This window comes from Sardina pilchardus, chromosome 9 (assembly GCF_963854185.1).
Source record: "Sardina pilchardus chromosome 9, fSarPil1.1, whole genome shotgun sequence".
Lineage (NCBI taxonomy): Eukaryota > Metazoa > Chordata > Actinopteri > Clupeiformes > Clupeidae > Sardina > Sardina pilchardus.
In genome coordinates, this window is record NC_085002.1 from 5026954 (window position 1) to 5039392 (window position 12439).

The following is a 12439-nucleotide window of genomic DNA, read 5'->3' on the forward strand; positions in this document are numbered from 1 at the left end:
GATTGACCCAGTGATTGGCTTAGGACGTGGACCAGCCTCTCCAACATGGACTGATTATTAACTTGCCCGGGCAGCAGGAGCAGCATGGGGTGGTGTGTACATTTTGTCGTGTAGGTGAAAGGCTGTTTGTGCCCACATGCAGAAACAATGACCACGTCAAAAGCTGATGACGTGACTCCTCCCACAAACCATTAAATATGCCGTTAAAAAGAAGACCAAGACAAGAGTCAGCTCACAGACAGCAAGAACCTGGTCTCTTCACCTGACAGTGTTGTCATCGCCTGGTCTCTTTCCCTGACAGTGTTGTCATCGCCTGGTCTCTTCACCTGACAGTGTTGTCATCGCCTGGTCTCTTCACCTGACAGTGTTGTCATCGCCTGGTCTCTTCACCTGACAGTGTTGTCATCGCCTGGTCTCTTCAGCTGCCTCTCTCCATGGCTGTACTGGAGGGGCTTGTCCAGGTCCCCAGCACATTCTCTCTGCTGGTTGCTGGGTTGCTGCTGCTGATTGCCTACCTTCACTACTCGAGCGTCAGCAGCCCAGAGAAAGGGAAGAAGCTCCCTGGACCCAGACCGCTGCCTATCATCGGGAACCTGCTGCAGCTGGACCTGAGGAGTCTACACGAGGCGCTGTGTAAGGTGAGGATTCAGGATTTATTAAGAGTGTGTGTGATGCTTATTATTCACATGCATTAAGAGTGTGTGAAGTTCCTTATTCACATGCATGAAGAGTGTGTGTGAAGTTCCTTATTCACATGCATGAAGAGTGTGTGACATGCATTACTGTAAGACTGTGTGTGTGATGTTCATTGTTCACATGCATTAAGAGTGTGTGAAGTTCCTTATTCACATGCATTAAGAGTGTGTGTGAAGTTCCTTATTCACATGCATTAAGATTGTGTATGGTGTTCATTATTCAAACGGTGAAAAAGGTGCGATGTATCTCACATGCTTTAAGTGCAGTTGTGCAAAATATCACCAACCCTTAAGTGACGCTTCGGCAACCTCTGTGCCACTAAGTACAGTAGGTCAACACTTTTGCAAATTTAGGTGAAAAAATGCACAGACTGTTACACTCTATTGTCCCTTTTTGGCATTTATCTAATAACAAAATGACACTTCCAGAAGAAATGTATCTTGGAGTGTTAATAGAGTAATCAGTATAAATGGAAAAGATGAAAAAAAGATGAATTATCAAGACTGTCACAGAGTAGATTCATTATTGTACAAAGGTGTGGCAAGGAAGAAGGAGAGCCACCCGAGGCGACTGACTTTGTGATAAGGCTAAAATAATGCTGGGTGAAAGGCTATAACAAAAACAGTGCTGACACCGCAAAACATACAGTACCAGTCAAATAAAACAGAGCGTTGCTCATGAGCAAAGGTCATGATGTTCTGTGCAATTAGGTATTTAAGACAGACACATACTCATATCAGCAACATAATTACCAACCTCTTTATCACACTGACGGCAGGTGAAGGCAGCCTTGTTTGTATTGCACATTTAAAAAACACTGGAGCCACCAACCTCAATAAATCAATGCTGTCTTAATAATTTAGCTCACAAACCTCAATTTCTATAGGCTATATCTAAAAACTAAATCTTTCAAAAAAATAAATAAATAAAATAGTTCTCCGTTTTAGCACGATTCACTTCATACACACACACAAAACCTCTAAGTGTAGATGTGCAAAATATCACCAACCCTTAAGTAACCCTTCGGCAACCTCTTTGCCACTAAGTAGGTCAACACTTTTACAAATTTAGGTGAAAAAGTGCACAGTGTTACACTCTATTGTCCCTTTTTGGCATTTTTTTTAATAGATGTCTAAGGCATTTTTTAAAAAGATGTCAAAGGTTTCTTAAAGATGAGATATTTCACATCAGTGCTCTCTTTGTGCCTTGCACAAGCATGCAGTGATATTAATGTCTGACTGAACTGACCCCCAGCTCTCCAAAACGTACGGATCGGTCTTCGCGGTTCACTTTGGACCTAAGAAGATTGTGATCTTGTCGGGGTATAAGACGGTGAAGGAGGCCCTGGTTAACCATGCTGAAGAGTTTGGGGATCGGGATGTCGATCCCGCATTCAAGGCTGTAAACAAAGGGCATGGTATAAAAACACTATTTCCTCTTCTCTGTAGATGGTAGATTGTACAGCTTTGTAAAAAATGAAGGGACCACGACACGAAAACTCATTCAAATGTCACTCAGCAACATCAGAAATATTTACAGTGGTCTCTTAATGTTATCCAGAGCTGTATGCATTGGCTGAAATGGTTACGTTTTTGTGTTAGAATATTCAAATCTTAATTTTCTTTTCAATGTGTAATAAGAGCTTCATTCTCATGGTTCAGTCTACTGCTACTCACTCATGTTCTGATTCTGCTCCACATAACAGGAATCATCTTCACAAATGGAGAGCAGTGGAAAGAGATGAGACGCTTTGCCTTGACAAACCTGCGGGACTTTGGCATGGGAAAAAAAACCAGCGAGGAAAAAATAATTGAAGAGACACGATACCTGGCAGAGGTGTTTGAAAACTTTAAAGGTGAGATGAACTCAAGCTACTTCTTGCATTTAGACAGGTTGTGATGCTAAGATGTAGACCTTAGTAACATGTCTAGGGCCTGCAAGGTGATTGACCCTGATGTATGTACACCCAGGTAAAGCATTTGATACGACTCAGCCGGTGAACTATGCCGTCTCAAACATCATCAGCGCCATTGTGTACGGCAGCAGGTTCGAGTACAGCGACCGGCGCTTCAAAGACATGGTCAACAGAGCCAATGAAAACATCCGACTCGGTGGATCTCCAGGTGTTCGGGTGGGTCTTCAGGTTACTCCCATTCAGACAAAGGCAACTGGAATCCAACAGAATTGCACACAGCTGCTCTACTTAAAACTCACCAGTCTAGTGATGTCCTATCCTATCCTGAAATCATGTGGTAAAATGGCAGATGTAGATCTTCAACATTGCAGCAGTGTTGTAAAAGCGCAATTCGAAGATGCTGTAGCAATACAATGGCTTCTAGAGGGCGACCTTGTTTCCCCACAGAACATTCTGCTGCATAGATACACGTGGAAAAATACAACATCACAACTTGTGTACTCTGTTCCTCACTGACATCAGAGTGTGTATATAGACTTGCAATAAGTTGTAACACAGAGCCGTCACAATGCACACAGTACAACAGAGTTGTACTGCTTTTATATGAACCACTGCGGACAATGCTTAATATTTGCAGCTTTTCGTCATGTTCCCTTGGCTGGGTCCGCTGCTGGCAAGCTGGCGCAGACTCAAAAGCAAGATGCAAGAGCACACTGACGAGATGAGGAAGCTGATCAACGAGCTGCAAGACACTCTCAACCCCCTTGAGCAGAGAGGATTTGTTGACTCCTTCCTTATCCGAAAACAGAAAGAAGAGGTAAGTGATCTGAATTATACACATGTCTGTTCACACTGTATCTGGTAGTAATGTAATAAATTAAGGATATGTTCATGCCCCAGTTATACAGCCACACACGTATAGATGCACGTGGAATAATCAAATGCAATGACTGACAATACATGTCAGTTGCAATATAAAGCGGAGAGGTGCATAATGCATTTCAGGATATATAAATCAAATCGACTCATAATTATGGATAAGTAGATTATGAGGTGAAAAATGGCATGGTCTGGATTGTTTTGGCTTCTAATCTGGGACTGTGTTGGGCAGGAATCTGGACGGAAAGATACGTTCTTCCATGAGGAGAACATGGTCTTCTCCGTGGCCAATCTGTTTGCAGCGGGCACAGATACAACAGGCACCACTCTGCGCTGGGGGCTGCTACTGATGGCCAAATACCCTCACATACAGGGTAAGAGAACCACTAATACCCTCACATACAGGGTAAGAGAACCATTAATACCCTCACATACAGGGTAAGAGAACCACTAATACCCTCACATACAGGGTAAGAGAGCCACTGATACCCTCACATACAGGGTAAGAGAGCCACTAATACCCTCACATACAGGGTAAGAGAGCCACTAATACCCTCACATACAGGGTAAGAGAGTCACTGATACCCTCACATACAGGGTAAGAGAGCCACTAATACCCTCACATACAGGGTAAGAGAGCCACTAATACCCTCACATACAGGGTAAGAGAGCCACTGATACCCTCACATACAGGGTAAGAGAGCCACTGATACCCTCACATACAGGGTAAGAGAGTCACTGATACCCTCACATACAGGGTAAGAGAACCACTAATACCCTCACATACAGGGTAAGAGAGCCACTGATACCCTCTGAGATCACATCATATAAGAACAGTAATGAAGTTCCCAGGGCTCACTTGAAAAAGAGACTTCTGTCCAGGGTCGGACTGGGAACAAAATTGGGCCCTGGCATTTTTCTCCTGGACCGGCCCACCACTGGACCGACGACCCCCCAATCCCCAATTGCCCCCCCCCCCCCCCCCGCCGCGCATGTGCGGGCAAGCACCAAATAAGGATGTAGGAGGTGGGCGTGGGGGGGAAAGTTTGTGAACCGCTGCTATAGTGTATACTGTAGTGTATAGTTCAGGTATTATAGTGTTGGCCACTGTGCACTGGGCATGCCCCCCCGGGAGAAAATATTACAATATAGTCTATAAGGCCTAAAGAAAACTCATTTATAATGGAGCAAAGTAGCTAGGCCTACTCTAAACCAGATATGGCTGAAATATATAGGCTATCATGATCATTTTGCCAACAATGATGTAGAACCATGGATTTTCTCAGTTCATGACATGTTTTGTTTGAACTTAAACCAACATAAAGTTCTAATTTTGACTACATTATTAAGTATAGGCCTACTTGATGATAATATATAGCCTGCCCCCTTACAGTCCTCTAGTCTTGTACAATAGCCTATAGTGAACCAGATAGGCCTATTGATATTGATGCTGATTAAAGAGGTTGCTTGAAGGTTGTTGATATTTATTTAAGTTCCATAGAAAATCAAATTGCACCACTCCCTCTCCTTCCAAAGTAACATGTCCTACACCTCTCCTACAATAAATCGTAGGCCTGTTATACTGTAGGCTGCTATGCCAGGATTGTGTAGGCTAGGCATCATAGTTTTACAATTGCGCACACACTGATGGAGAGCTATAGGATTAAAATGCAGACTGTGCCTTTAAATAGGCTACTTTTCCACTAAAAACTTTATCTCAATATTATTTACAAGACTGATGTTTGCCAAGCATGCCAAAGTGTTAATCTCTTAGTAGCCTACTATCATCATACGTTTTCGCATAGTAGCCTACTACTACTATCCCGAAATATGTTTTGAAAGACATGGGGCGCACCGCACGGAGGTGAACGGCTGGACAAACGCGAAATGACAAGGTGCTAAACAATTTAGTATACCTGTAGACAGGCTTTGTGGTTAAAATGATGAAAACCAGTAGGCCTAGGCTAGTCTGGCACAGTTTCAAGCACAGTAGCCTACACTATAGTTTACACGCACAGAAAATAAGTCAATATAGGCTATCAGCATCACGAGATTGCAGTCATTATCGGAAAATCCTGACAAGTCAAACTGGACGCGAACGCGAGCAAAGCCAACAAAAAAACAACAACTTCCTAAATGATGTATTTTTAAATAAATAATTTGACCTTTACCGTTTCATGGCTTCTGCTAAGAAACAAATAGCCTAGTGCATCACACACATCGAACACTTGCAGAACGCAGATCAACCCGTCTGCTTTCACTTTCAATGAAATCCACTAGATAACGGACAACGTTTGCAATGAGTGATAGCCTATGAATGAAAGAAGCACCAACCCCGCCGTAATTGTCAGCGGACTACATAGCAATGATGTTAGGCTACAGCAATTTATACATGACGGGCCGCAAATAAATAACTTAAACATTTTGCCATAAAAAAAAAAAAAAAAAAGAATCTCGGAGTCCACCGGCCCACATGTGCACCGGCCCACCGGGCATTTGCCCGACTGCACAGATTGCCAGTCCGAGCCTGCTTCTGTCTCAATGTGACTACCCTGGATAAAAAAAGGAACTAGAAAAGGTTGTCATACATTTGAACTTAAACTATTCAGATTGCCACCGAGTGGCCATTACATGCCCTTACACCACTAAGCAAAACACGTAAATGTCTCCGGAATCCCGACGGTGATACGAACCGCTCCCAAAATTAGTTTCTTCCTTGGGTCATGTCTGACCTTCCCTGAAAATTTCATCGAAATCCATCCATTACTTTTTGAGTTATCTTGCTAACAAACAGACAGACAGACAGACAAACAAACAAACAAACAAACAAACAAACCCAGATGAAAACATAGCCTCTTTGCCGGAGGTAATAAACTTCATGATGACTCATTTGCAGACCGCGTCCAGGAGGAGATGGACCGAGTGATTGGCGGCCGGCAGCCTGTGGTGGAGGACAGGAAGAGCATGCCCTATACGGACGCCGTGATCCACGAGACCCAGAGAGTCGCCAACATCGTGCCCATGAGCATCCCACACACCACCAGCTGTGACGTCCAATTCCAGGGCTTCTTCATCAAGAAGGTTTGAGCTCATTATTTATGCCGTATGCCTGTGTTGTGTGTTTTATGTACCGTAGTGAAATGATGGCAAAATCTGTAATATGCTGTATTTCTCTTACCTTTCCTATGATATTTATTGTTTGCTTTTTCTCGTTTGGTGTCATCTATTTTTATCGTAAAAAGTGTCATAAGACAGATTAAAAAATAATAATAATAACAGATCACTATGACGATCACTACTTTAAGTCCAAAAGGTCTGTGTTCCAGGCAGCTGTTCTGATCCATTATCAAACTAGCTTTATCCCAAAACAGCCCTGTGACCTTTCTGTGTCGTTTGACCCCTGAACCCTGAACCCTGACCCCTGACCTGTCCTGTAGGGCACCACGGTGTTTCCCCTGCTGACCTCCGTGCTGCGCGATGAGTCTGAATGGGCCAAACCGTACGACTTCCACCCTGGACATTTCCTGGATGACCAGGGGCGCTTTGTCAAGAGAGACGCGTTCATGCCCTTCTCTGCAGGTATAGGTCCTATTGTTATTGTTGTATAGACATAGGAGGCAGCGTTCACCTATTTCATTCCATTTTAACGTGAGATAGGACTATTAAAAGGGAAAGTAGACGGGTGATCCGCTACACTCTACACACTTCCGGATTAATCCGAAAAAATCATATGATTGTTTTTCAGTGTCTTTTTTAGCTGGTGTAGTTCTTCCAGACAGAACCCTGTACAGTATGTCTCACTATCTAGTTTCTTCCAGACAGAACCCTGTACAGTATGTCTCTCTATTTAGTTTGTCTCTCTGCCTCTCTTTCTCTTGTCTCAGGCCGCAGGGTGTGTGTGGGCGAGAGTCTGGCCAGGATGGAGCTCTTCCTCTTCTTCACGTCTCTTCTTCAACGCTTCCGTTTCACTCCTCCTCCCGGCGTCTCTGAGGACGAGCTGGACCTCACACCGGCGGTGGGCTTCACCCTCAACCCCTCCCCACACAAGCTGTGTGCCGTCAGCCGCTCCTAGCTTCCTCATCACCTGTTTAAATGTAAATATTATTTAACAACGAAATGCTGAGGTACTTTGATTTATTGCTACCTCGTATTTTAGTCAGAATGGGAATACAGAGAATGTCTGTCTTTTTTTTGTTTTTTGTTCTTAATTATTTTTCAAGCTGCTTTAGAAATATATACCAGACAGAATCTGCTCATTTTGTACATATTTTGTCAACATAATATTGTAATGTCATGTTTGTTCTATTAAATATCCCTTTAAATCAACAATATGTTGTGTAATTAATTACCATTTCTGACGTTTTCTGTGTAAGTAATGTACCATTTAAAATAAATGTTGATGTTAATTTTGATGTTAATGGTGTCTCTTGGTTACAGTCGCCAAGACACACCAGCATGCTGGCTAGATTTAAGACAAAAAAGCCAGCAGCTGCTTTAAAAAAAAGAAATGTTTGAAGTTATCCAAAGAAAGAAAATAATCATATTAACTAGAAATATGCTAACAATGCTAACCAGGTTATTTAGCTAACTTAGCTGATGATTTCTAGCAGTTATGTTAAAAATGCTAACTATTCTAACAATGATAACTATGCTAACAATGCTAACTACCTAACTTGCTAGTGAGGACTTTTATTTTGAAACAGTTGTTGCTAGGGTATCCATAGTGGCCACTATCAGGAATAAAGAAGTTACTGTAGTATAATGATATTGGTTGCTAGAAATTGTCATAAATGCTTAATTTTAATGGTTGCTATGTTGGTTGCTAGGCATGTGGAGGTTTCATGTAGTTGGCTGGAGGCAGAGTTGATGAGTTGGAATGGTTGAACAGCTTAACAGTTGAGTAGTTTCAATATTTAAAGTATTTAATAGTAAATTATTGTAGTGAGGACTTCTACTTTGATACAGTTGTAGGCAGAGGAAACAGTGGAACAGGATATGTAGTCTCAGGAAGAACAGTAGCCTACAGTGCATTTTCATGCACTGTAACTACAAGAAAGAACAGTACAGTACAGTGCATTGCAGTGTGTGTGTGTGTGTGTGTGTAGCCTATATATTGTATGAATGGGTGTATAATGTGTACATGTATGGATAGTTTGGCTGGTTCTGTACAGTCCTATTTCAACTCCCTTTGTCTGTTTATTTATCCCTCTTTCATATTGCAAAGTACTGTATATGCAACAATAAAACTTGTTTTGCATTGTACTGCATTTTGCCTTTTTTTTACACCAAAAAACACCAAAGACTCAGCAAGGCCTTTATATGATTGTATTTTAATGGTTAAAGAAAAATAAATTTTGGTCCAAATTTTTAACATTTCTTTACTTTTCATCCTCCTCAGTTTTGCCCTCTTGGCAGCCTCCAACATGAGCTCCTTCTCCTCGTCATCCATCAAAAGGTCATCGCTCTCATCGCTGTCCGGGGTCATCTCTCTCATTTTCCGCGGTTCCTCCTCTTCCATCTTTCTCCTTTTCCTTTCTTCATCTTCAGCTTTTAGCTTCATCTCCTTCTGCTCTTTTGCTTGCTGACTGTTCTGTCACTTTTTTCTCCATCTCTCTGTGCATTTGCTTCAGCTCTCTCTCTTTCTCCGTCATCTCCTCCACTACTCTCTCTTCCTCCTTTGTTTTAATCTCCACCTCTTTCCGTTTTCTCTTGCGTTCTATCGCTTCTTCTACCATCTCATGAATTCGTCTGTCTTTCTCCTTTGCTTGTCTCTCCTTCTCTAAACGAGATCTCTCCTGATCTTTCAGTTCCTCCATCATCTCTTTTTTTTCTCTCAGCAGTCTCTCACACTGTCTCACTTTTGCTTCTATCTCTTTCATCTGTTTTTCATTCTCCTTTGCTTTTTTCTCTGCCTCTCTCAGAAGTCTCTCACGCTCTATCGCTTTCACTTTCATCTCATTTTTCTTTCTCCCTCCATCGCTCTTTTCTCCATCTCTCTCGCCATTCTCTCCTCCTCTGTGGCTTTTTCTTCTGCCTCTCTCATCCATATTTCTTCGTCCTTCACCTTTTGGATCAAAAGTTCCTCCTGTTTTCTCACGTCCTCTTCTATTGCTCTCTCCTCGTCCTTCGCTGTTTTCTCCAGCTCTCCCAAGATCCTCTTCTGCTCGCTGGCTTTGTCTTCCATATCTCTGTTTTTTGTTTCTTCATCCTTTGCTTTTCTCTGCATTTCAGCCAGGAAGACTCGGGAAGGCAGTGTAAGAATAAGACAGTGATTTAATTCGTATAGGATTAACAACATGACAGTTGGCAATACGGAAAGTCTTTGGCGTAGGCCCGTCCTCGGTCCAGGTCTTGAAACGATCGGACCCTGCAGATCCTGCCGAAATGAGACTGCAGGGGCGGAGCCTACCCCCTGGACAGCAGGACAGGGACCAAACTGGTAGTGGTTGGGGAGGGAGGAGGGTCGTCAAAAGTCGGTATCTGAAAGCAGCAGACAGGTACGTGACCAAGTTTATTATAAAGACAGGTGTAGTAGCCTATTGGCTATAGGTAACGAATGGGCGTTACATGGCTATTGAGTCTTCCCAGCAGAACTACGCTGGCGCTTGCATTTCCATCCTTCTCTGCTCCTCCTTCGCTCTCTCTTCCAGCATTCGCATCCGTTCCTCCTCTTTCTGCACCTCCTCTTTCTGCACCTCCATCTCTTTCCTCTGTACCAGATCTCTCAGTTTTGCCATGTACATGTATTCCAATTCAATGATCTTGAGTTCTTCTAGGCCTCTCATCCTTCTTTCCTGCGCTACAATGTTGTCCATCTCTCTAATCACCCTCTCTTTCTCTCTCACTATCTCTGCCATCCCTCTCACCAGTCTCTCTTCCTCTGCTGCGTTTGCTCTCAGCATTCTTTCTCTCTCTCTTGCGGTCTCTTCCACCTTTCGTATCCATCTTTCTTCCTCCATCACAGCTTTCCTAAACATCCTATAACACTCTCTCACCTTTTCTTCCATCTCCATGATCTGTCTTTCATCCTGTCTTACCTTTTCCCTCAGCATCCTCTCTCTCTCCGTCACTTTATCTTTCATGTCTCGTATGTGCCTTTCTTCCTCCCTTGCTTCTTCCCTGCACATTCTCTCTTTCTCTCTTTCTGCCTCCATCATGTCTCTGAACTGTCTCTCCTTCTGCTTCACTTTCTCTCTCAAGAGACTCTCTGCCTCCCTCGCTCTTTCCACCATCTCCCTTATTGGTCGCTCCTGCTCCACTATTTTCTGCCTCAAGAGTCTCTCTTGCGCCCTCACCTTCTCTTCCATTTCTCTTAAGAGTCTCTCTTCCTCCGCTGCTCTCTTTATCACTTTTTCCTCTTCTATCACCCTCTCCTCCAGTCTTATCAGCTGGGCACCTATCACTTCCTGCCTTATCCTCCAAGCCTCCTAATAGATACTGTAGATTTAAAAGCACTGTGTTAATGACTGAATACATCATAAATGAACCAAAATGCTGGACAAAGATCTTGCTTTTACATGAACTTCCAGTATCAGCTTATTAGTGTAGAGTAGGCCTACTGTCTCCAGTACTTTATAGTATTATTAATGTATAGAATACATACTGCCAGTCCCACTGTCTTGCCCACCACATCTGTGGGCCCATTCTGAGCGCAGCCTCTCTCATTTGCCGCATCTCGTCCCTGACCTCGTGCCTCATCCTGTCTCTCATCTCGTCCCTCATCTCGTGCCTCATCCTGTCCCTCATCTCGTCCCTGATCTCGTGCCTCATCCTGTCCCTCGCCACCTTTCTCTCCAGCTCCTCCAGCCACTGCTCCACCTCTCTCTTGTCGGGGACCGGCCGCCCCAGCCACGCCTCCTGGGAGCCGGGGTCCAGCTGCCCTTCAGAGGGGACACCTGGAATCCTAATTGAGCTTTCGGCCATGTTTGGATCACTTGGCTTTCTGTCTTGTTTGGCTTTCTTTCTCTGTATCTGAAACACTGTTTGGGGAAGATACATCATTTGGCCCAGGTTAGACTCACATGTCTAAGGAGAAGGAAAAGTCTCTTTCGTTTAGAATTGGATGTAACCCTGAAGTGAGTTTACTGCTTGTTTAAAGATGCTCTTTCATAATAAATGATCACATATTGCATATCACCCCCACTCTCACATACAGGCAACCCCCCCCCCCCCCCCCCCCCCCCCCCACACACACACACACACTCACAGATACCATTAAAACTTGAACATTTCTATGTTTATATAATTTTGTGTCATTCAATTTTCTCAAACTATTTTCGTATGTAGGTCTACTACAGAAAACTGACACAACAAAATGGTTGTACATTAGACTCACCTGCAATTGATCACTGATTGCTGTAGAATGAAGATCTGAAGCTCTTGACATCCCCTTTTACATGTTACCATGGTCACCATGACACATACAGTAGAACTTAGAATATTGGTGGATTATGACACATACAGTAACTGCATCACAATGATTCTAGAACCCAGTGCAAGACTGTTTGCGAAATGTAGCCTAGGCCTACTGTTTTTTGTTCAAAATTGTATTTTGTTGTTTTAAATATTGTTTAATAAACACACTCCTACTCCTCCTTCTCCTCCTCCTCCTCCTCCTCCTCCTCCTCCTACTACTACTACTAATAATAATAATAATAATAATAGTAATAATACTGATAATGATAATAACAGAGACAGGTTAAAAGGATAATTTTTCGCTTTGGACAAAGGCGTCTGTTAAATAACCATAACTTTGATAATAATAATGATAATAATCATATCATTTTATTATTATTATTATTTTAATTATTATTGTTATTATAAAGTAAACAATTAAATGTGAAAAAAACTTTAACCCTCTCTCTCTCTCTTTCTCTCTCTCTCTCTCTGTCCTTTCTAAACCCCGACCAGTAGGTGGCGGTAACGCCCAACATCGTAGGGCAGGGGAAG

At 42.9% G+C, this 12439-nt stretch overlaps 1 protein-coding gene across 1 annotated transcript; it reads left to right on the plus strand.

The window, feature by feature from the left end:
- The first annotated feature begins 349 nt into the window (after nucleotides 1–349).
- On the plus strand, nucleotides 350–7615 carry LOC134092493 (cytochrome P450 2K1-like). The gene is made up of 9 exons (XM_062545382.1): nucleotides 350–638; nucleotides 1951–2113; nucleotides 2402–2551; nucleotides 2667–2827; nucleotides 3249–3428; nucleotides 3723–3864; nucleotides 6387–6571; nucleotides 6928–7069; nucleotides 7375–7615. Exons 1-9 carry the CDS (start codon nucleotides 435–437, stop codon nucleotides 7560–7562), a joined length of 1515 nt encoding a protein of 504 aa, XP_062401366.1. The 5' UTR covers nucleotides 350–434; the 3' UTR covers nucleotides 7563–7615.
- Nucleotides 7616–12439: the final 4824 nt, after the last annotated feature.